The sequence below is a fragment of the Hordeum vulgare genome, chromosome 7H (genome assembly GCF_904849725.1).
Source record: "Hordeum vulgare subsp. vulgare chromosome 7H, MorexV3_pseudomolecules_assembly, whole genome shotgun sequence".
NCBI lineage: Eukaryota > Viridiplantae > Streptophyta > Magnoliopsida > Poales > Poaceae > Hordeum > Hordeum vulgare.
Window position 1 is genome coordinate 30,758,312 of NC_058524.1, and position 25,756 is coordinate 30,784,067.

The following is a 25,756-nucleotide window of genomic DNA, read 5'->3' on the forward strand; positions in this document are numbered from 1 at the left end:
ATAAGTCTTTTAAAAGATTACACTATGGACTACATACAGAGCAAAATGAGTGAATCTACACTCTAAAATATGTCTGTTACATTCGTATGTAGTACATAGTGCAATTTTTGGTAGACTTGCATTTAGGAAAGGAGGAAGTGTTCTGGATGCCAATTAGATAAATTATGGTGAGATGACAAAAACGTGAGTTTGAGTATTATAGCTAGTATCATGCATGCTAGGTGGTATAAAATTAAATGAAAAAAGAAGGAGGAGTTGCCCTCTGTTAAATAGATCAAACTTTATAAAGTTTCACTTAGTTCAAAGCTAATATTAAGAGTAAACTAAAAATGAGGTAAATACACCGATGGTCACTTTAGTGTCTAAATTTGAAAAATACATCAAACTGGTTCCATAACTTGACTTGGACGTGCATATACGGTTTAAATCTCATCTATATATGTCCACAATGCTGATGAGGCGTTCCAGAGCGCTATGTGGCCTGCTATCAGCGACTAGACGTGTGGAAATAGGTTTTGCGGTGTAGTGTTTTTTGGCAAAACCACCTGAAATTATTTTTACTTATAAGTACGCCCTCATAGAGAAAAACATATATTAAAACTGGCCACCATATCTCAAAAGGATTCATATGCTTTATACACACTATGGGAACAACATAAATTAAAGGAATTTAATCCAGCAAAACATAGTGCCGGATTAGTGACTCATACATCCGACCCATGTTTATATAGCAGCCTCAGATACTACTCCAACCAAGAGGTTTCATGTTTTTAAAGTATAAGTAGTATTTATGACTGTACAACAAATATAAATTAAATTATATGTTATTGTATTTTAAAACATATTCATACAATTTGTAATACTTTGAACTAGAAAACTGTTTGTATGATTCAAATATTATTCATTTGAGGATCTACAATCTGAGGGCACACTGGGATCGGTTTTTTTAACACACAAAGCTTTATATACTATATAAAATTTTAAAAGAATACACATATTTTCTTAAAGCATGAAAACTTTGTATATTAAACGATTATTTTATTACAAACATTAAATAATTATATACAGGGGTATGAGCTAATATCGGTCATTATTGTGTTTAGGGGGTGCACCGAAACATTAAATGTTTGAATGATTATATCATGTCCTGTCTTCTCACAAATATGTAATTACCACGAAAACATTTTGCAGTATATTCAGGTGGAGCTATATATGCTCACAAATTTAAGTCCTCCTAATACTTAAGTATTCCAGAAAGAATTTCCCAATATTTAAAAATAATGTTTGGATCTCTATATTAAAAACCGAGAAACAAAGATAAACAATTATTCAGAATGCTGCCAATTAGCGAACCAACATGTCGAGGGATGCTTAGGACGAAAGTGGCATCCCACACAACCGGGGCTCAAGTCCTATAGACTTGACATTTATGCTTGCATTTTTCTGAATTTATTTTAGTCTTTCGGTGATGCTTGATTATTGGGAACAAAGGTTTCCATCGAGTGCGGAGGCACCTGTAGTGGCTTGGTCAACTCAAGATGATATGCCCACTCAGATTTTAGGAGGTGCTCATATAGGTAGGAAGTGCATGTGTGTGTACATATATGTGAGTATATATGCGTGTGTATGAGCGTCTGCGTCTATACAGTGTTAAAAAATACAAATTAAATCTTCTATTCCATAATAAATCTAGATGCTAATAGTAAAATAAAACTATTTTCAAAATTATAGATATTTTTACGTTCTCTAATAGAAAATGCCAGAAATTTGTAGTACATATTAAGGAAATTTAGTATTTTCATAGGCTCCCCTTTATATGATCAATCGTGAAATTTAAAATATTGATTTTCATATGATTGGTGTCATAGTCTAGTTATTTATTCTACGAGACATCTCTACAAATAGGAGGAACTTTTTCCCCTCTCCTACAATGGTACTATCTCCCAACCATATTACTTGTCGCTGGTTTAGTACGAAGCTTATACTAGTAACATGGATCGGTGGATGTACCATAGTTCTCATGCATTATACTTCCCCCGTTTCAAAATATTTGTCTTTTTAAAGATTTTAGTATACACTACATACAAATGTATATAGGCACAATTTAAAGTGTAGATTCACTCATTTTGCTTCATATGTAGTTCGTAGTTGAATCTTTAAAAAGACAAATATTTAAGAACAGAGGGAGTACTTGGTACATCATTTCCTTGCATGGTGCTAAGTACACTGAATATAGAATGAAGCACATATGGTAGTATACTGGTATGAAATATGTTGGAGCGCCAACAGTAGCAAGTCCAGCGTATGAAGACGTCCTGGACAAAAATAAAATGATTTTGGTGTATAGGAAAATAAAATGAAGCACGCACAGCACGAGTGTTGTAACAAATGCTGAACAGATCAGGAGGCCTGTTTGTTCAACAATGTGCTCAAAGATGACGTACTCCTCGCTGGAAGAATTGGCTGCTCAAAGATCATCCAGAACTACTATTCTATACAGAGTTACAGATTGCATGCTCGAGCATCAAAATCAGTCCAAATCATCGTTGCTGGCAAACAATCTGAATCGACGATGATAATATCCGTTCACAACTATATGCCATATTGTATGCCAGGGCTCCCTTATGTCATCGCTAGACATGATTATTTAGTGCTCAATTATCCCTTCATAATTATAGGGAAATCCATATGGATAGTGACAGTATGGACTCGCTTCCTTATGAAATCACACCGCTTTAATTATAGCTATGTGGTTGGTTAACCACCATATGATCGTTGCTTCAACGGTTGACGTCTCAGATGCTGAATAATATCTGATTTTTTTGTCTTGCTAACCACATGTGCCATGCGGTGCTTAATAAAAACGGGTTGGCGGTCCTTGTGATATACTCCTACTAGTATTTTTTTACCATTTGATGATTAACAAGCATTGTAATCTCTTTTGTTCTTTTTATTCTAGAGACACGAGTAAATTATTTTTAACTGAACGAGATTTTGTAAGCATGTAAGAAGTATATCCATGGAGCGTTCAGAAACAACTTTGGCGCCCATTTCACAATCAGGAGTTGTAAAGCTTTCGAAAGTACAGCATTTGCTTCTCATAGCATAGCGTTGCATTTGAGCAACTAGAAGTGAAGCCACCAAAACCGTCCTAAATGTCTGACCGGGCTTCCTGGTCACCGAGAGAATACAAAAATTGTACCCAACCACACTTACAAGTGGTAAACCCGTCCCAAACTCTCGGGCTGACCAGCACCCCCATACCCGATTCATATGTAGGATGGATAGGGGAACACTTAGACATGCTGGACCGCAGAAGCAATCCAACGCGGTGATGTATCGAGACACGACACAGTATGGATGTACTTTCCCCCGCAAATCGAAGACAAACATAGAGGGTCTTGCAAGAGTCCGGACCGCTCCCAAGCCTTCGTGTGACTGCTCTGGCACACCCAAACCACTCCTTCCTCGCCTCACACGTTTCCACCCCGCGCAAGCTGGCCGCGTTCATGCCGTCGTAGAGCGCGCCACTCCACACTAAAGACATCTCAGGGCGGACACGACCTTTCACTACCTTCACCTTTGAAGCGACCCGCCGGCCGAGGGCGCTGCCTGTTGCACGCCCGACTGAACACACCTCCGTGTCGCATTCAAATGCCTTCATTAAACCCCCGTGAAAGTCGAGGAACCTACTCCGTCCACACATCCGTTTATGAGCAGACCGACATCAAACACAATACCGATCAAGCTCCTCCCATCCGCCCTTTATTTAAACGAGGCCAGGCGTCGGCAAGAATCGAAGTACTCTGCCCATATCCTCCTTCTCCACCCTTTCAATGCAATCCGACAAGTAGAACGACCAATTCTCCCGCATAAAAGCCGACTGTGTGGCCCGTCAAGCCCGTCGGATACGAGCGACGCACTCGCTGCTCCACCTCCCGCGCCAGGCCCAATGCAGCAAGGTGCCCCCAGGTCAGAGGGTGGTTCAGCAACTCGCCGCTCCAAGTCAGCTTGCGGAGGAGTGATGACTTGCTCCAGGCCGGCACGGTGGGGAGCAGGAAGGCCCGGGATTGTCGCTGACGTCAAAGACGTCACGTCGTACCGCGCCTCCCGTGCCCGTAGTCGACGCGCACGTAACCAGACCTTGCTGACAGAGAAAGAAGCTAGCTGCACGGAGATCGATGATTTGGTGGCCCACGTGTCAGAGTTCGCTGCCAACATGGATTGAAATTGGAACACGAGAGGCCACTTGGTTCTTTATCATAGACCAACGACGACCCCCGTCTGGGCTCCACGAAAGCGCAGGAGCCCCTCTTCCCCTCTAGCTAAAGCATCAGCCGACGGTTTTCCACTTTGATGAGCAGTGGAAGTAGAGTGTATCCGTGTTTTAGGAATGAAGGTCCATGCGTCCGTATTTGCGCATAGTTTTATCATTTTAGTTAAGCTAAGTTCAAAATGTAAATGCTTTGTCCGTTTCATATGAAATCCGTCATGTGTATATGAAATCCGGTCGTGTTTGCACGAATTTCTTCTTGTTGGTTCGAACTATTGTCAACATTTATGCGACTAAGGTTGGATGTCGGCTTCCCGCATCTGCGTTCACGGACTGTCCCCCTATTTGCAGACGGATGCGAAAGGAAACTTGCGGGTCGTCACTGGAGATGCCCATAGTTTTTTTCTTGCATACATGAGTTTCTTGGCCCCAATTTATTGAGAACATACGTTTGGCTCTCGACCTCCATCGAGACCGATTTTTTGAAAAAATCAACAATCAAAGATTTTGTTGGATCAAGTTTGAACTTGACATGGTTGGGGATGTGGTCGTTGTGGATACCGAGGGGAGTTGCAGCAGGGGGTGGTGGGGGAGTGTGCAGCTCGGTGATGATCTCAGAGGTGTGAGAGGAAGCAGTAGCGGGGGGCGGTAGAGGAGGAGAGGTCACCGGCGGAGAGGAGGAGTGGTCAGCCGGGGGTGGGAGGTCGCCAAAGATGTCATCGAACGCCATAGCGTCTGATACCAAGCTAAACGAGAGAGGGAGGATAGAACTGCCGATATATATTATGCATGGCTGTTACAGGTATATATGGAGCCAACCCCCTCGCCTGGTCTCCCGAGTGGATAGGCACGCAGGCCATCGTGGAGGGAGGCAGTTGGGATCCTGAAGACTAGGACTAGCTACAACAATATGGTACATGTACAAGTGTATGGTACGCTAACATGAGCATATAGAACTGGAGCCGCCATAATCGCCCTAAATGTCCGAGCTGGCTGGCCAGTCACTGTCAAAATAGAAAAATTGTATCCAACCACATTGAAAAACCCGTCCCAAAATCTGGGGATGACCAGCACCCCCTTATCGGGTTCATACGTGGGGCGATAGGGAGACATCCGGACATGCCGGACTGCGGAAGCCATCCAACGGAGTGTTGTATCAGTCCACGGCACAGTCCGGACGTACTTTTCCCAGCAATCCGGAAACAAACGTCGGTGGTTTCTGCGGGAGTTCAGAGACCGTATGTGACTGCCTTAGCCCACACAAACCACTCCTTCGTCCGCGTGTTTCCACCCCGCGCCAGCTGGCTACATTCATGCCGCCGTAGAGCGCACCTTTCCACATTGATGACGTCTCAGGGCCGAGGGCGCCACCCATTGCACGCCCGACAGAACACGCCTCCCCGTCGCATTCAAATGCCTCCATTAAACCCCGTGAAAGCCGAGGAACCTACTCCGTCCACACATCCGTTTACGAGCGGGCCAACATTAAATGCAATGCCAATCAAGCTCCTCCCATCCCGTCCTCTATTTAAATGAGGCAAGGCGCCGGGCAAGAATTGTACCACCAAGTCCGCTCCCCAAATCCTCCTTCTCCACCCTTTCAATGCAATCGGACAAACAAGACAACCAGTTCTCCAGCATAAAAGCCGGCTGGGTGGCCTGCCGAGTCCGCCGGATACAAGCGACGCAGCTCATTGCTCCACGTCCTGCGCCAAGCTCGATGGAGCGAGGTGCCGCCAAGCCGGTGCTTGGTTCAGCAACTCGCCACTCCAAGTTAGCTCGAGAAGGAGTGATGGGTCACTCCAGGCCGACAGGGCGGGGAGTAGGGCGGCCCGAGCATTGTCGATGTCGTCAAAGGCGTCGCGTCGTATCGCGACTCCTGTGCCCACAGTCAACGCGTGCGTGACCAGAACTTCCTGATAGAGAAAGAAGCCAGTTGCACGAAGATCGATGATTCGGTGGCCGACATGTCAGAGTCCGCTGCTAACATCGAGAGAAATTGGAACATGGGAGGCCATCACGGCTTGTATCACATGCCGGGCACTGTCGGTGCGCCGTCGCTTGTAGATCCGATGATCTACCCGGTTCTCTATCTTAGACCAATGGCGCCCTGGTCTGGGCTCCACGGAAGCGGAGGATCCCTCTTCCCCTCTGGCTGAAGCATCCAGCGGTTCCCTTCCAATGAGCGGTGGAATTGGAGTGTATCTGTGTCGTGGGAGTGGAGCTCCATGGACCGTACGTGCACATAGTGTTATCTTTTAGTAAAAATATGTTCAAAATGTAAATGTTTTCGCCCGGTTTGTTTAAAATCTGTCATGTTTATATGAAATCCGGCCGTGTTTGCACAAATTTTGTCTTGTTGGTCAAAACTATTGTTAAAATATATGTGACTATTGTTGGATGGTGATCTCGCGTGTTTACAGACTGACCTCCCTGTCCGCGTACGGATGCGGGAGAAAATTTGTGCGTCGCCCTGGAGATGCCCTTAGCTTTTCTTACATACATGAGGTTCTTGGCCCCAATTTATTGGGAATGTACGTTTGGCTCTCCGTCTCCATGGAGGCCAGTTTTTTTTAAAAAAAATGATAATTCAAAAATTTCAGTGTCAAAATATCTGAAAAAATTGTACAAGTAAATAAGTATGTGAGGCATATGTGTGTAATATTTCATTATGAAATACGTTGAAGTGCGACATGTACAAAAAAGACAAATTCATGATCCGAAAAGATGAATATTATCATGTGTTAAGAAGCCACATATTTGTCTTTTTTGCACAACCCTCATTTCTTCGTATTTCGTCGTGAAATTTGCACACTTGTGCACTAGGCCTTCATCTACTTTGTATTTTTATCAGAATTTTTTTTAAATGTAAAATTACGAATTTTTCGTGAATTATGAATTCTGCATGGCCTTCATGGAGCCTCCAAAAGCAAATTCTGCAATTTATTTGGCCTGGATATATCTCATACTGCTTGATAATTGTATATAATTACTAATGTTTCGAGCAGCACATCGAGCTTCCCCGCGTATGCTGCACATGTATCACTTGTTGATGTAAGCCCGCGTAAAATAGAAAACTCGCTCGGGAATCATATGACTGATTATAACAAGTCTCCATACGCATTATGCATTACACGACAATAAATAAGATCACTCAAGGTAGTACTTTTTCTGTATCTAAATAATTATAGTTGAAAAGAACTAGTCTAATGCTTCCTAAGTACAATTATTTTGATAAAATGTGTAATATACAATACTAGTATCATATGCATTATACTAACTTATAATAATACACGCTATTGGCAGCCCTATAAATAAAAAAAGGAGTTATTCTCCTAATTTCTGAGAAACATTAATTTCTGTACTTATTCTATACTTAGTCCTATACTAGTAGAAGCAAATCACAACTTGCAAAAAACAAAAGAAAATAGAGTTATTGCCGTGAGTTGGGAATACATTGATGCATTCATATGTTTTCCTGGCTCAGTCGGACGCTTCAATGAATGCAATTCAATGCGTATGGTGTGGGAGTAGGCATCAGTATACTCTGATGAAACGCTAGTGGTTCCCTATAAATAAGGACCATTGTAATGCACTACTCATCCACACCTTGCTCTCTGGCTGATCATTTGAGACCAAATAGCTTCGGAGCACTAACTAGGAATCAATGGGTTTGCCTAAGCGCGCGAGTGCAGGCAATGGGTTGCCCATCAGGGTGTTGAGCCGGCGGCTGGTGAAAGCCTCTGACCCCTCCATCAAGCCGCATGTGGCCGCCTTCAATAACCTGGACCTCTACCCCAACTCGGCACAAGGGTCGGTGACGTGCGTCTACCCCAAGCCTCCTACCGGCGACTTCAACTCCGTTGTGGCCGCCTTCGACGCCCACCTGCCGTCCTTCCTCAACTATTTCTATCCCATGGCTGGGCGCATCGCGGTCAATCCGAGCTCCGGCATGCCCGAGCTCCACTGCTTCAACCAAGGAACGGAGCTCATCGTGGGAGACGCCGGCGTGGAGCTGTGGACCCTGGACTGGGGCCTGTCGGAGGAGTCGCTGAAGAGGATCCAGCTGCCGTACGCGGCGGAGGTGCCGCTCTCAGTGCAGCTGGTGTCCTTCACCTGCGGGGGCTTCGCCGTCGTGTGGGCGACCAACAACCTTATCGGCGACGGGAACGTCGGGATCATGCTGGTGAGGATGTGGTCGGAGCTGGTGCGGTCAGGGACCATCTCCGAGGGCGGACCCAGCCACGACCGGTCGCTGTTCAGCCCTCGTGAGCCGCCGCAGTACGACCCGTCGTTGGACGGCATGTTCACCCAGTGGGACCACGAGCACGAGGTGAACGCCCTGACGGCGGAGGCAAGCTTCATCGAGCGGCTCTACTACGTGGAGGAGCGCGACATCGCAATGCTGCGCGAGGCGGCGAGCACGGAGGGCCAGCAGGCGACGCGCGTCCAGGCGGTGTCGGCGTACCTGTGGAAGGTCCTTGCAGGTATCTTTTTCTTTTTTAGAAAAAGGAGGAGCAAACCACCCGACCTTTGCATCAATCGATTCATGCATTCATATATTACATACGGTATTAAATAAGTTCAAGAGTAAAGTCATAGACGATTCCTGACAGGTATCGTGGACGCGTCCAAGCTGCTGCCCGAGGCCGAGAAGCGGTGCCGCATGCTCTGGTGGGTGGACGGCCGAAAGCGGGTGTCATCTCCAGAGCTCCGGTCGGCGTTGCGCAACTACGCAGGGAACGTGACGTCGTACGTGCTGGCGGACGAGGCTGTGGGCACGGTGCTGAGCAAGCCGCTGGTGGAGGTGGCGAGCATGGTGCGGGAGGCCATCACGTCCGTCAACTACGACGAGCTGTACCAGGACATGGTGGACTGGCTGGAGGTGCACAAGCCACAAAAGTTCATCGAGACGTCCTTCATCGGTCTCGGCAGCCCCACGATAACGCAGACGGTATGGACGACCTTCCCCAACGACACCGACTTCGGCTTCGGCCACGCCGCGCTGGCGATGCCGGTGGACGCCAACCTCGGGAGGCTGTGCACGGGGTTTCTGTGCGTCTCCGCCAAGCCGGGAAACCCAGGAACGTGGATCATCAGCGCCTTCATATGGCCTCGCCTCGCGGCCGCGCTAGAGTCAGACCAGCAGCGTGTCTTCAAGCCTCTCACCGCGGAGTACCTTGGTCTTACCCGTGCCAACTATGCGCTGCGTGACGCCGTGTTTTCAAGACCTCGTCTCTGAATTCTTCTCCTGCAAATGCAAATGCAAATGCATGCATGTTTTGAAGATCGATTCATGTTTTCTAAGCGCATGTCTACTTGGTTGTGCATTGTGTTGCGAGTTGTAAAAGTTTCTCCATTGAATAATTAAATAAAGCTCCAGTTTGCCTTCACGCCAGTCAACTACTACTCCATTCATTCAAACTAGCTAGTGCATCAACCTGTGCACCTGCACGGGCTAGCGATCTTGAGTCAAAAAGTTTGTATTTCCTATACTTTGAAAAAGTAATAAACCTCACAAATCAATTGACAGTTTCAAATTATAAGTGTACATTCCAAATTCACGGTCACTTTTTCCGCATCTGAATGAAAGCACGACGATGATCATTGGCAATGTACAAATTTGATATATGTCCAATACAAAGTGAGGAAATAATCGCTAATTCGCGGTAGTAATATGGAAAATGCCAAAAAGTTATGTTGCAAAATTATTGGAGAAACTCATACATTATGGAAAAGCAGAAAAGTAGAAATTGGATAATATTTTTGGTAAAATTGTACATTTATTGTGACATCAAATTTAGTCTTGATTAGATTTTTCAATTTGAGATAACAATGATTCTTTTAATATTGTGTTGTAATTGAAAATTCATAATCCATTACTCTTTACGAATGGGCATGAACTATTTTATACATTTGTGAGTGTACATTCTTTAGTCAATACTGAAATTCATATTCATTTGTAAATGATCGGAAGTGTCGATTCTTTATCAAACAAAGAATTAGATTCTTACAAAGTTTTAAATTTATTGATGGTTCTCTATTTCCACTCTATCTTATAAGGGCAATCAGCCGGATCGTTGTTTTTTTTCTTTTATAGAAGGCAGGAGTTTTTTAATGGAAGGAGCCCATGTATAGAAAAAGATGTAGTCTGTCTTTCTTATGTTTTAAATAAAGTCACACGTGCCTAAAAAAAATTTAACGTTGAACGTGTCAATGTTTTTTTATGGGACATTGCAATCCGCATTATGCAAATTTTCCTTTTATCATGATCACAGATTATATAATTCAACGGTGTAATTGTTTTTGATGATGTGGATTAATGAAAAGGCTTGAAAAGTGCCTTCAATTAGTAAAAAGAAGATATAAGGCCAACTAATACCCCCTTCATTCAAATATCTGGCCAAATACATTTCCCGAGGTTTCATCCCTTTGGAGCCTCCTTGGCATCCCAGACAAAGATTTTAATTTCCTCATTGTACAACCCACAATCCCTTTCATTTAAGGTTTCCATATCCACATCCGTTCACATACCGTGTATGGTGTACGCAGCAGGCAGCCCACATGGATCGTGTGTGGGTGAACATTAAAACTCCCACACGTGTGAGCGCAGCTACTTCGTGCCACACGCCCAACAAGTACTACTCATCTCCCCACCTTCCTGTGGCACACGCAGTAAATCTGTCCGCACACATGACGCAACTACATTAGTTACCCGCGGGATGACACTTCAGTTACCCCCATGGATGGCAATTTTAGTACCCGGGATGGCAAATATAGATGGAAAAACTTGGCAACTCTTTCCGTCTTAGTTAACTATAGTTACCCGCAGGATGACACTTTAGTAATCCGGAAATATAGTTACCATGTGTGTTTACGTAGCTATCATATGTGATCCAATCATAGTTGCTACGTATGATTAAGCATAGTTGCCTCGTATATTTACCTCGTGACCCCATACGCACAACTGCAGTTACCATCTAGAAATGAATTATAGTTGCCAAATGAGTTTACCTAGTTGCCACGCACGTACAACTGCAGTTGCCATCTAGCAATGTACGAGCATTGTGTGGACGAAGAGCAGTTCGTCCACACGCGCGTGGACTAGATGGTGACTGTGTGGGGGAGAAAATGGTTTGGCCACACGACGCAGCTGTCTACCGTGTGCTGCGGGTCGTGTGGGCGAACTCTGCAACGCGCACACATACGATGATGCCTACGTGACACTGAAATTCCAATAAATTCCTTTAAGACTTGTACAAAACAGAATCAACGTGGATCAATGCGTGTGAACAAATTGCAAACGTGTCATACGTTTGAGCATTATCATTCGGGTTTATTTATGCCAATCGGGACATTTAGTTCCTTAATTCCTTTGTTTCAAGGACCTCAATTGCCCTTATTTTTGTAAGATTTAATTTTTTTCTGTTTGTTAATTCATTGGTTACACGACCCTTACTTCCTTTTCACAAATAAAGGGTACTTTGTTTTTGCTCTAGGCCCATTGTTAATTCCTATATTCACGGATATATATAAATTTGTGAAACTAGATGTAAAAAGGCAAGATGGGACTATTTTTTCTTTTAACCAACTTGTTTTATGGGACGAGCATAATTAACATGTTCGACGAACAAACCTGTGGTTGAATGGTTAGGAGGACCGTGGTATTCCCAGCCCATCAGGATTTAATTCCTGGTGCTTGCATTATTCCTAGATTTATTTCATAATTTCCAGCGATGCATGTTCAATAGAAGGAGATATTTCCGTCGACTATGAGGCACTTGTGGTAGCTTTGTCAATCTCAAGATGATATCCCGGCTCAGCATCTCTGTGTTCTTAAGAAGCAGACCTTACTTTATTAATTGAAAATTATTAATATTAACATCAATATATTAATTAAAAAATAAACTATAGATATGGTTATAGATTAATATATTAATATTCATAAAATATTCATACTAATAATGTTATTAAAAATAAAAAAAGGTATAGATATAGCTATATACAAAGATGAATTATATGATTAAAAATGTATCGGTATAAATCTCAACCATTTACGTGGGATTACATTGTGGATTTTCACATAAGTCTCTGCACTACATAAGTATTATACCATGCCACTAAATAGTGACACCAATATGCTTCAGATCTAAGAATATTTATAGTCAGACGCCCTAAACCTGTCTCAAACACCCTGGCGGACGGTCCAATCACTCATCGGTCACAAAAATGCGATTCAGACAGACACCTCAAATGAGCCTTAAACGTTCGGGCTAACGTGCATCCTTCATATATATCCAGCCCAAATATAGGGCGGATATGGGGCATCCGGGCGTGTCCTCCCGACAAGCCTACCCCATCACAAACTGCACCAAATTCGCCCCTCCACCCATTTGCTTTCTTCTTTTTTTGCTCGGATCAATTGATTGTATGTATTGGCAATTGAAAAATTGCCCCATTGTGAGAAATGTATCAAGGTCATACCAAAGAGGCCACCATTATACTGAAAGTAGTAGAATCACATGACTTATGGATTTGACATGCTTTCATTGGACTGTCGGGTTCTCACAACGACATTAACGGTCTTCAGTGTCCAGGAGGCTTTGTAATGGGGAATTGCCGCCGTGCAACTACATGTCAACGGCCAAGACTACCACATTGGATACTATCTAGTTGATGACATCTATCATCAATGCACGGTGTTTTTGAAGACCATATCTGAAACACGTGCCAATAAACAAAAGCACTTCACAACAATGCTGGAAGATGCTAGGAAGAATGTGGAGAGGGCATTTAGAGTGCTTCAAGCTCGTTGGTGAATTGTTCGTGAAGCTGTAATGATGTGCGGATAATAAACTTCGTGACCACATGGTGGTATACTGATTTGGAATATATTGTGCTGGATTGGTGGCCAAAAGAATAGAATCAAGATGCTAGTTGTAACCAAGAGTGAACAGAACAAGATGACCTACTCCTCGCTGGAAGAATTAGCTTCTCAAAGATCATCGTGAACTACTATTCTATACAGATTGTATGCCCGAGCATCAAAATCAGTCCAAATCATCGTTGTTGGCAAACAATCAGCTGTATCGACGATGATAATATCCCTTCACAATTATATGCCATATTGTATGCCTGGGCTCCCTTATCCTATCCGTAGACACAATTATTGAGTGTAGGTACGTAGACAATATGCTGAATTATCATTTCACAATTAAAGAGAGAATCTTATGGATAGTGACAGTATGCACGGGCTCCCTTATCAAATCGCACTGCTTTAATTATAGCTATATATGGTTGGTTAACTACTATACGATAGTCTGCTTCAACTGTTGACGTCTGATATGGGTGATGTGTCCGGCTTCATAATATGTGAATTTTTGGTCTTGCTGACATGTGCCATGCGGTGCTTAATAATATGGGTGATGGTCAGGATGTGTGACTCTCCAGCGAGGTAGTAGTCAGTGGTGGTGTGCTCGACCATTGGTGATGTTCATGATGACGACCACTCCACCCTTGTTAGCTGAGTTTGGTTGGGCAGCGAGATGGGCTAGGGTGTGGTTGCGCCTAGAAAAGGCAAGGGAGAAAGGATGGCCAAGTCACGGTTGTGCGATGATGAATTAATTCTTCCATTTTTCAGTAAACAAAAGTAAAGAAGAAGAGAATAGAAATATTTGGGGGTACGTAAACAATATGCTCAATTATCATTTCACAATTAAAGAGAGAACCTTATGGATAGTGACAGTATGCATGGGCTCCCTTATATCAAATCACACTGCTTTAGTTATGCACAGACTTGATGCGGTATCTGCAAATATATGACTTCAATTATAGAACCATCCTGATGACCCTCGGGTGTTATAATCACAATATTAAATCATGGGTGATTTGTCTGGATCGCGCTTATCGCAGGTGATTTGCCAGGAGTAGAAAATCATTAGAGATCGCCAGAGATCGTGTTGGTTTATGCTTATTTTATTCAGTGCTTATAACGAAGCATCACCTACTCTGGCCGGTGATCCATCAGCAGACAGCAGATATGGAAGATCAGTGCATGCCCATGTAAGGTTTGACCCCTACACTGGTCGACCTGTCCACCTGTGGAGTAGAATCGAAATCATCCTTGATGCATTGTAGGATGCATTTTTTTGAACACTCATACATCTGTTTTTTTTTTTGGAGGGAACACGCATACATGTGTTGCATTTTATATTTGAGAGAAAAGGTCAACCAGTGCATTTCACAAGTGTAACAATTAAACGAAGGGATGCATCATGCTCGGTTGTTGCGTCCAATTAGATATGTCCATGGTGGCTCTTGAAATACTTATTGGTCGATGCCTCTATCCATAATGATCAACACCAACGGTGCACAAGCCCATAACAAATTAGTGTCATGCATAATACTTCGACCACATAACAATGGTGCACAAGCACGTTGCCGTTTGTACCGGGTTATCTGAATGTACATGTATGCACGAACGTATTTTTTTATGAACTTTTTTTTTCTAGTGCCGGGTTGTTTGCCGATTGCATTTCATCCGTAAATGAGGTTTTTATTATACTTATAATCAGGAAATAACATTAGACAAAGTGTGGGCCTTGAGGAGAGTGTTGTTTTGAAAACACGCATCAAAGATATATTTTTTCTTCTCTTTTCTTTTCAGCATCTATGGCCAATGTTTGTGAGGACTCAAGTCGAGCCACTCCCGTGTCACTCACTTAAAAGAAGAAGAGGGTGAAGATCGCTGCCCGCGCAGGTCCCCTTACGCCGTCACCCCTCTGGCCATTGCTGTCGCCTGCTGTGGCCACCATGTGAAGCCCACGCGGTGGACGGTGGCAGCGAGGAGCTTCCTCATCACAACACGATATCCATATAGGAAGCCTTGGCTAGAGAGACTGGGCTCGACGGAATTTGATTAGATGTGTTGGGGGTTGGCATGCTTCGGTTGCGATCGCGGCTAGACATCGGGTGTTTTCTGGCCACTATTGTGTATTATCCCTCTATGTTCATTGGTACGGACAAAAACGGCGTTCACACGTCGGTGATGGTGATCCCTGTTTTGTGCTACAGTTCCTGCCATGTTATTTCATGGGTTGATGGGCATTGGTAGGACTCTGTGCAGCAAGGTGGTAGTTAGGGATGGTGTGCACCACCATCGGTGATGGTCATGATTATAACACTACTCCATGCTTGAGAGGTGAGTTGGCCTGAGTAGGGAGAGAGATGTGTTGGGGTGTGGTTGCACGATGTAAAAATCCAGGGAGAAAGGAGAGAAGGAGATGGGCCGGCCCAGTTGGGGCTGTGTTGTTTTGGACGGACACTTCCACTTTTCCACAAAAGAAAATTAGGGAGGAAGACTAGATAGATATTTGGGGGTCCAAATATTTGTTGATTGAGCTGAAAATTTGCATGTAGCTACTCTGACGTCTTTCAAAGCTCCACTATAATTCCCGAAACAGAAAATAGCCAACACTTGGCAAAATTTGAGTTTTAAAAAAGAGGGCAAAGATGTGGGTTAAACTAGAGATTGACGTTTGGCTTGTGCAATTGATCGATGGTGGTTCTTGAAATACCGATTGTTCGATGCATGTATCCATAATGATCAATACCAACGGTGCACAAGCAGATAACAAATTAGTGCATGCATAATACTCCAAGCACATAAAAACGGTGCACGATGTATTTTGTACCGAGTTATCTGAATATACATGTATGCAGGAACGCAGTTTATTTTTGTATGAACTTTTATTTTTTCTAGTGCTGGGCTGTTTGCCGAGTGTATTTTATCGGATAGTCTGCAAATGAGGCGTTTACTATATTTACAATCAGAAAAAAATTACAGTAGACATGGTATGGGACTTGAGGAGAGTGTTATTTTGAAAACACTCATCAAATATATTTTTTATCACAAATACTTAAAAGTGCAGCTGTACATTTTAACAGTCCCAAGCGCATCCATCTCCTGGCCATCTAGTAGCGCTCAGGTGACAACCAGATTTTACACGCATGCATTTATCTTTTTTTTCCGAAAAGGAGACATCGCCCCGGCCTCTGCATCGAGTGATGCATGCAGCCCTTTATTAAGAACCGGAATAATCCAAAGCAAGTACAAAGTCTAACGGTAACCCGTAAGCATAAATTACAAGGCGATCAACGCCCAAAAGAAACGATAGAGATAGGTGAAGTTGGCTAACTCCCTATTCTATCAGCATGTCGCCATCCATATCGGCTGAAGATAGCCTGAGCTACCATCTTCCATCGGACACACCCAGTAACCAAAGGCTCCCTGGTTTCCACAGGAGTGAGTAAGGACCACATGCGGATCAAGGCGGTAGTCCTGAGGATAACCTGCAAAAAATTAATACAATGTTGTCTGTTAAAAACTAGGTCATTTCTACAGTTCCAAATAGCCCACAAAAGCGCGGATGATCCAACTCGAATTATTTTGGCTAAACAAACATTAATCCCGTCCAGCCACGTCCCAAATAACATGTTAATGCTAGTAGGCGGGGTGATGTTAAAGGCAATATAGATTGGGCGCCATAAAAGTTTAGCCATAGGGCAGTCCAGAAAGAGGTGCTTAATTGTTTCAGACGACTGACAGAAGCTACACCTTCGATTTCCCTTCCACTTTCGCTTGGCTAAGTTGTCCTTAGTTAAAACAGCACCTTTGTGAACAAACCACACTTTTTTTTAACTTAAGTGGCACTTTAACATGCCAAATATGCGAAGATTTTGGAATAGGTGTATTGTCAATAATATGGTCATACATTGATTTCACTGAGAATGTACCATTGGATGTCAGTCTCCAAGTAATACGATCAGGAACATCAGTAAGACTAACATTCATTAGCCTTCTGACTAAATGTAACCATCTACCCCATCTATTGCGAACTAAGGATCGCATGCATTTATCCGAGGCTTCAAAAAATTTCAAAATCCGTAACTTTTGACTCTAGCGTCAAATTTTAAATCCGTTTTCACAATTATGTTTGTCGCATCAAAACTAGATCTCATATGGATAGGTTGCGACAACCTTTCTTTGAGCAACTTTGAGGTGATATTGAGACAATTTTAGTGCTAAGAAAAACAACTTCTTATTAGTGTGCGTACTATGATCGTCTAACAATGAAAATTCCTTCAAAGTAGTCTATCATGACTAGAAGGTTAACTAACTTTACCTTTTAGCAGCGACATGGTAAATGTCGTGAGCTATTTCAAACTAAAATAATTAAATTATGCGTCGGATGTGCATGCTCGGCTCCGCATGCGTTGGATGTGCATTAATTCATGTATAAAAAATCAAAAAGCTATAACTATCAAACCGTGTGTCGAAATTATGATATGTTTTCATCGTTGGATTCCTCGTGACGAACTCTTCAAAGCGAGTTCCCATATGAATATGTGTTGAAGATTTTTTTTCCAAAAGCAACCTCGATGCTAGATGAGGCAACTTTAGTGCTAAACAGAAACAACTTTGATGCTAGATGAATTGCATCGTGTGTGTATACACATGAGTTGCTTGTTAATGCATTGGAGTTGCGTAAAAATACACTAAAAGTTGCTAACTTTTTTGTGATACTCGGGTGCAATTACGGCAACTATTCACGAATAGCAGGAAAGTCGGCATTAATGATAGGCAACTGAACATCAACCGTAGGTAATTGACCCTTTGTAATAGGCAACTGAGCATCAAAATTAAGCAATTTTACAGTATTTGTAGGCAACTGAGCATCAGTCATAGACAATTGATCATCATTGACTAATATGTAAAGCTTGTGGAGGTGAATCTAGTCAACTGGTAGTGGTGATAACCTACTTAGTAGAATCCTTCGCTGATAGGTAGTCATCCTAAGGAGGGAAAGGAGTTGCTTGCCTATAGCACTAAAGTTGCCATTATAGCACAGAAAGTTGCTCGGTAAAAAAGTTTGTCAAAACCTATTTGTTGGGGAACGTCGCATGGGAAACAAAAATTTTCCTACGCGCACGAAGACCTATCATGGTGATGTCCATCTACGAGAGGGGATGAGTGATCTACGTACCCTTGTAGACCGTACAGCAGAAGCGTTAGTGAACGCGGTTGATGTAGTGGAACGTCCTCACGTCCCTCGATCCGCCCCGCGAACAATCCTGCGATCAGTCCCACGATGTAGTACCGAACGGACGGCACCTCCGCGTTCAGCACACGTACAGCTCGACGATGATCTCGGCCTTCTTGATCCAGCAAGAGAGACGGAGAGGTAGAAGAGTTCTCCGGCAGCATGACGGCACTCCGGAGGTTGGTGATGAACTTGTCTCAGCATGGCTCCGCCCGAGCTCTGCAGAAACGCGATCTAGAGGAAAAACCGTGGAGGTATGTGGTCGGGCTGCCGTGGAAAAGTCATCTCAAATCAGCCCTAAAACCTCCGTATATATAGGTGGGAGGGAGGGGACCTTGCCTTGGGGCTCAAGGAGCCCCAAGGGGGTCGGCCGAGTCCAAGGGGGAAGGCTCCCCCCCCCCCAACCGAGTTGGACTTGGTTTGGTGGGGTGGGAGTCCTTCCTTCCCTTCCCACCTCCTCCTTTTTTTTCTTTCTCTTTGATTTTCTTTCCTAGGCGCATAGGGCCCTTTTGGAATGCCCCACCAGCCCACTAAGGGCTGGTGCGCCACCCTCAAGGCCTATGGGCTTCCCCGGGGTGGGTTGCCCGCCCCGGTGAACTCCCGGAACCCATTCGTCATTCCCGGTACATTCCCGGTAACTCCGAAAACCTTCCGGTAATCAAATGAGGTCATCCTATATATCAATCTTCGTTTCCGGACCATTCCGGAAACCCTTGTGACGTCCGTGATCTCATCCGGGACTCCGAACAACATTCGGTAACCAACCATATAACTCAAATACACATAAAACAACGTCGAACCTTAAGTGTGCAGACCCTGCGGGTTCGAGAACTATGCAGACATGACCCGAGAGACTCCTTGGTCAATATCCAATAGCGGGACCTGGATGCCCATATTGGATCCTACATATTCTACGAAGATCTTATCGGTTGAACCTCAGTGCCAAGGATTCATATAATCCCGTATGTCATTCCCTTTGTCCTTCGGTATGTTACTTGCCCGAGATTCGATCGTCAGTATCCGCATACCTATTTCAATTTCGTTTACCGGCAATTCTCTTTACTTGTTCCGTAATACAAGATCCCGCAACTTACACTAAGTCACATTGCTTGCAAGGCTTGTGTGTGATGTTGTATTACCGAGTGGGCCCCGAGATACCTCTCCGTCACACGGAGTGACAAATCCCAGTCTTGATCCATACTAACTCAACTAACACCTTCGGAGATACCTGTAGAGCATCTTTATAGTCACCCAGTTACGTTGCGACGTTTGATACACACAAAGTATTCCTCCGGTGTCAGTGAGTTATATGATCTCATGGTCATAGGAACAAATACTTGACACGCAGAAAACAGTAGCAACAAAATGACACGATCAACATGCTATGTCTATTAGTTTGGGTCTAGTCCATCACGTGATTCTCCTAATGACGTGATCCAGTTATCAAGCAACAACACCTTGTTTATAATCAGAAGACACTAACTATCTTTGATCAACTGGCTAGACAACTAGAGGCTTGCTAGGGACAGTGTTTTCTCTATGTATCCACACATGTAAATGAGTCTTCATTCAATACAATTATAGCATGGATAATAAACGATTATCTTGATACAGGAATTATAATAATAACTATATTTATTATTATAGCAGGAAAGTCGGCATTAATGATAGGCAACTGAACATCAACCGTAGGTAATTGACCCTTTGTAATAGGCAACTGAGCATCAAAATTAAGCAATTTTACAGTATTTGTAGGCAACTGAGCATCAGTCATAGACAATTGATCATCATTGACTAATATGTAAAGCTTGTAGAGGTGAATCTAGTCAACTGGTAGTCGTGATAACCTACTTAGTAGAATCCTTCGCTGATAGGTAGTCATCCTAAGGAGGGAAAGGAGTTGCTTGCCTATAGCACTAAAGTTGCCGTTATAGCACAGAAAGTTGCTCGGTAAAAAAGTTTGTCAAAACCTATTGATATGAGATCTACTTTGGAAGAATTCGTCGCGAGAAGCGCAATATTGAAAACAAATTTAAATTCCGAAACTCGAATCAAAAGTTATGACTTGTTGCATTTTTTGAGACGCCAATAAATGCACATGGTTTTCTTTTTTACTGTCCTCACGAAGCATCTGGGTGGTGTTACCTTTTCTGGCAGGTACACTCGCTACCGCGAACAAGCGGCTAGTACCGCGAACGAGCGCCGGTGCGCTTGCTAGCCACGTCCTTTTTTATTCACTTTGTTTTGTGCATCTATGGCTAATATTTGTGCGGACTGAACTCCAGCCACCCCCGTGTCACTGTCTTAAAAGAAGAAGAGTGCGAGGATCACGGCCCCTCCTGCCTCTTGTGGCCACCATCTGAAACCAATGCAGTGGACGGTGATAGTGAGGAATTTCCTCATCGTAATATGGTATACATATAGGAAGCCTTGGCCGGAGAGATTGGGCTTGACGAAGTTCTACTAGGTGTGTTGGGGGTTGGCATTCTTCGGTTGCGATCGCGGCTAGACATTGGGTGTTGTCTGGCCACTACTGTGCATTCTCCCTCTATGTTCAATGGTACGGACATAAGTGGCATCCGGGTGTCGGTGATGATGATCCGTATTTCGTGCTACAGTTCCTGCCATGTTGTGTCATGGGTTGATGGGCATGGGTAGGACTCTGTGCAGCGAGGTGGTCATTAGCGATTGTGTGCACCACCGTCGCTGATGGTGATGATAATGGCTACTCCATGTTCGAGAGGTGAGTTCGTTTGAGTCGGGAGAGAGATGGGCTGGGTTGTGGTTGCGCAATGGAAAATGCCAAGTGAGAAACGTGAGCTGGAGATGGGCCGGCCCAGTTATAGCTGTGTTGTTTTGGACTGATTCTTCCACTTTTCCAGGAAAGAAAGTTGGAGAGGAATGCACATACCTTCACAATTGTCAGGCGAACATTTTCCGGTAGAATTCCCCTCAATGCAACCGGAAGCAATTGCGTCATAAGCACGTGGCAGTCATGAGACTTCAGGTTTTGGAATTTTTTGTCTTTCATATTTACGATTCCCTTTATATTCGACGAGAAGCCAGTCGGGGCCTTGATACTAAAAAGGACTTCAAAGAAGATTTCCTTCTCTTCCTTAGTAAGAGCGTAGCTGGCACGCCCTTGAAACTGCCCTAGATGCATGCCATCTCTTCCTTTATGACGTTCCTAGTCCTCCCATGCTTCCGGTGTATCTTTTGACTTCCCATACAAGCCCAGGAAGCCTAGAATATTCACGCAGAGATTCTTCGTTAGGTGCATCACGTCGATTACCGAGCGGACCTCATGGACTTCCCAGTAGGGTAGCTCCCAAAATATGGATTTCTTCTTCCACATGGGTACACGCTTATCAGGGCCGTTAGGAACAGGTTGGCTGCCAGGACCCTTTCCAAACATTACTTTTAAATATTTGACCATATCAAATACTTCAGCACCAGTACGGATGACAGGCTTCCCCGGGGTTCTGCCTTGCCATTGAAATGCTTGCCTTTTTTCTTTAAGGGATGCTTGGGCAGAAGAAAACGACGATTTTATGGGTACACATTCTTCCTACATTTGTCGAGATATATACTTTCTGTCTGATCCAAACAGTGCGTGCATGCATTGTATCCCTTGTTTGACTGTCCTGAAATGTTACTAAGAGCAGGCCAATCATTGATGGTTACGAAAAGCAACGCTCGAAGGTCAAATTCCTCTTTTTTGTGCTCGTCCCACACACGTACACCTGGTTCGGCCCACAGCTGTAAAAGTTCATCAACTAATGGCCTTACGTACACATCAATATCATTGCCGGGTTGCTTTGGACCTTGGATAAGCACTGGCATCATAATGAACTTCCGCTTCATGCACAACCAAGGAGGAAGGTTGTAGATACATAGAGTAACGGGCGAGGTGTTGTGACTTCAACTCTGCTCCCCAAAAGGATTCATGACATCTGTACTCAGACCAAACCATAAGTTCCTTGCGTCACCAGCAAATCTCGGGAATTCTCTCTCGATTTTTCTCCACTGCCGACCATCAGTGGGGTGCCTCAACTTATCGTCTTTCATACGATCTTCCATGTGCCATCGCAACAACTTCGCATGATCTTTATTTCTGAACAGACGTTTCAACCGTGGTATTATAGGAGCATACCACATCACCTTGGCAGGAACCCTCTTCCTGGGTGGCTCGCCCTCAATATCACCAGGGTCATCTTTTCTGATCTTATACCGCAATGCAGTGCATACCAGGCATTTATCCATATTCTCGTACTTCTCACCACGGTAGAGGATGCAGTCATTAGGGCATGCATGTCTCTTCTGCACATCTAATCCTAGAGGGCAGACAAGCTTCTTTGCTTCGTACGTGCTGGCGGGCAAATCATTCTTTCTTGGAAGCATCTTCTTCATCAGTACCAGCAACTTTTCGAATGACGAGTCAGTCACACCGGTCTCTGCCTTCGACTTCAGCAATTCCAGTGTGCTACCCAGCTTCTTCTGGCCATCTTCGCAAGTTGGGTACAACAATTTGTTGTGGTCCTGTAACATCTGCTCGAACTGCAACGGCTCCTTTTCTGTGTCGCAACCTCGCCGTGCATCAGAAATGACCCGGCCAAGATCATCAGCGGGCTCATCTGGTTCCCGTTCTTCATCCTGATCTTCTTCTTCATTGTCTTCCATTGCGGTATCAGCATACTCAGGGAACATAGATCGGTAGTTGTCATCATCGTTCTCTTCTTCTTCATCGTCGTCTTCCATCATAACCCCTCTTTCTCCGTGCTTGGTCCAAACATTATAGCCCGACATAAAACCGGACCGAAGCAGGTGGCTCTGAATGACTCTTGAGGAAGTGTAATCCTTCTCATTCTGACATTCAACACATGGACAAAACATATAGCCACCACCATGCTTGTTCGCATCGGCAGCATCTCGAAAAGAATGCACGCCTTCTCTGTAAGCGGTTGTGCGTCGATCACCGTACATCCATGGATGGCTCATCTGCGTTATAAGACAGTATATCAAATACAATCACGATCCTAAAAATTAGTATCGCACGGTCTAAACGAGGAAATATAGTTGCTAACCTATTAGAATAAGTAGAAATAAAGAGGAAGAGGTTTAAGCGTGGCTCGGGCATCTCATATCGTAGTTGTGTTCGGTGAACTGAAGCGGCATCGCTCTAACACACATTTCAACAAACACCTCTAGTGCATCCAAGAAAAATGGAGAGCTAGCACACACCCACACTCTTCCATCCAAGAAAAATGCAAGGAAGAGGGGAGAGGGGGGCTGTGGCCAATATATATAGGCAGATGACTTTAGTCCCGGTTTGAGACACAAACCGGGACTAAAGGTGGCGCACATGCGGGCTGCACACCGCGTAGCCCTTTCGTCCCGGTTTGAGACACAAACCGGGACTAAAGGCTCCTTACGGGCCGGGACCAAAGCCTCGTGGGCGGCATTGGGATTTTGGGTCGACGTGGCCGGGCCTTTAGTCCCGGCCCAGATGGAGGCCGGGACTAAAGGGTCCAGGCCAAAGGCCCGTTTTCCACTAGTGAATACTTGCCTTGCCTAACGCGTGCAAGAATATAGACTTTAAAATACTTAGATTTTAAAGTAAAAATATGGTTTGTTCCCCTAAGTTTATAAAAGGTCTACATTTGACCCCTTAAGAATGTTTTGGCAACATTTAGTCCCTCAAGTCTCAGAACCCGGTAAGTGTGGTCCAAAACCAGATTTTACCAAAAACAATCGATGATGTGGCATGGTTTCGGGGTTCCGTGTAGTGAGAGTATTATATCTAGTACTCCCTCTATTTCTAAATATAAGTCTTTTAAAAGATTACACTATGGACTACATACAGAGCAAAATGAGTGAATCTACACTCTAAAATATGTCTGTTACATTCGTATGTAGTACATAGTGCAATTTTTGGTAGACTTGCATTTAGGAAAGGAGGAAGTGTTCTGGATGCCAATTAGATAAATTATGGTGAGATGACAAAAACGTGAGTTTGAGTATTATAGCTAGTATCATGCATGCTAGGTGGTATAAAATTAAATGAAAAAAGAAGGAGGAGTTGCCCTCTGTTAAATAGATCAAACTTTATAAAGTTTCACTTAGTTCAAAGCTAATATTAAGAGTAAACTAAAAATGAGGTAAATACACCGATGGTCACTTTAGTGTCTAAATTTGAAAAATACATCAAACTGGTTCCATAACTTGACTTGGACGTGCATATACGGTTTAAATCTCATCTATATATGTCCACAATGCTGATGAGGCGTTCCAGAGCGCTATGTGGCCTGCTATCAGCGACTAGACGTGTGGAAATAGGTTTTGCGGTGTAGTGTTTTTTGGCAAAACCACCTGAAATTATTTTTACTTATAAGTACGCCCTCATAGAGAAAAACATATATTAAAACTGGCCACCATATCTCAAAAGGATTCATATGCTTTATACACACTATGGGAACAACATAAATTAAAGGAATTTAATCCAGCAAAACATAGTGCCGGATTAGTGACTCATACATCCGACCCATGTTTATATAGCAGCCTCAGATACTACTCCAACCAAGAGGTTTCATGTTTTTAAAGTATAAGTAGTATTTATGACTGTACAACAAATATAAATTAAATTATATGTTATTGTATTTTAAAACATATTCATACAATTTGTAATACTTTGAACTAGAAAACTGTTTGTATGATTCAAATATTATTCATTTGAGGATCTACAATCTGAGGGCACACTGGGATCGGTTTTTTTAACACACAAAGCTTTATATACTATATAAAATTTTAAAAGAATACACATATTTTCTTAAAGCATGAAAACTTTGTATATTAAACGATTATTTTATTACAAACATTAAATAATTATATACAGGGGTATGAGCTAATATCGGTCATTATTGTGTTTAGGGGGTGCACCGAAACATTAAATGTTTGAATGATTATATCATGTCCTGTCTTCTCACAAATATGTAATTACCACGAAAACATTTTGCAGTATATTCAGGTGGAGCTATATATGCTCACAAATTTAAGTCCTCCTAATACTTAAGTATTCCAGAAAGAATTTCCCAATATTTAAAAATAATGTTTGGATCTCTATATTAAAAACCGAGAAACAAAGATAAACAATTATTCAGAATGCTGCCAATTAGCGAACCAACATGTCGAGGGATGCTTAGGACGAAAGTGGCATCCCACACAACCGGGGCTCAAGTCCTATAGACTTGACATTTATGCTTGCATTTTTCTGAATTTATTTTAGTCTTTCGGTGATGCTTGATTATTGGGAACAAAGGTTTCCATCGAGTGCGGAGGCACCTGTAGTGGCTTGGTCAACTCAAGATGATATGCCCACTCAGAT

At 43.5% G+C, this 25,756-nt stretch overlaps 1 protein-coding gene across 1 annotated transcript; it reads left to right on the forward strand.

Moving 5' to 3' along the window:
• The first annotated feature begins 7,859 nt into the window (after positions 1 to 7,859).
• On the forward strand, positions 7,860 to 9,666 carry LOC123408925 (coniferyl alcohol acyltransferase-like). The gene is made up of 2 exons (XM_045101953.1): positions 7,860 to 8,760; positions 8,890 to 9,666. The coding sequence occupies exons 1-2, from the start codon at positions 7,941 to 7,943 to the stop codon at positions 9,513 to 9,515; spliced, it is 1,446 nt and encodes a 481-aa protein (XP_044957888.1). The 5' UTR covers positions 7,860 to 7,940; the 3' UTR covers positions 9,516 to 9,666.
• Positions 9,667 to 25,756: the final 16,090 nt, after the last annotated feature.

Coding starts and splice junctions, on each gene's coding strand:
- LOC123408925 (XM_045101953.1), top strand. CDS start 7,941: ATGGGTTTGCCTAAGCGCGCGAGTGCAGGCAATGGGTTGCCCATCAGG. Junction 8,761..8,889: donor CCTGTGGAAGGTCCTTGCAG/GTATCTTTTTCT, acceptor GATTCCTGACAG/GTATCGTGGACGCGTCCAAG.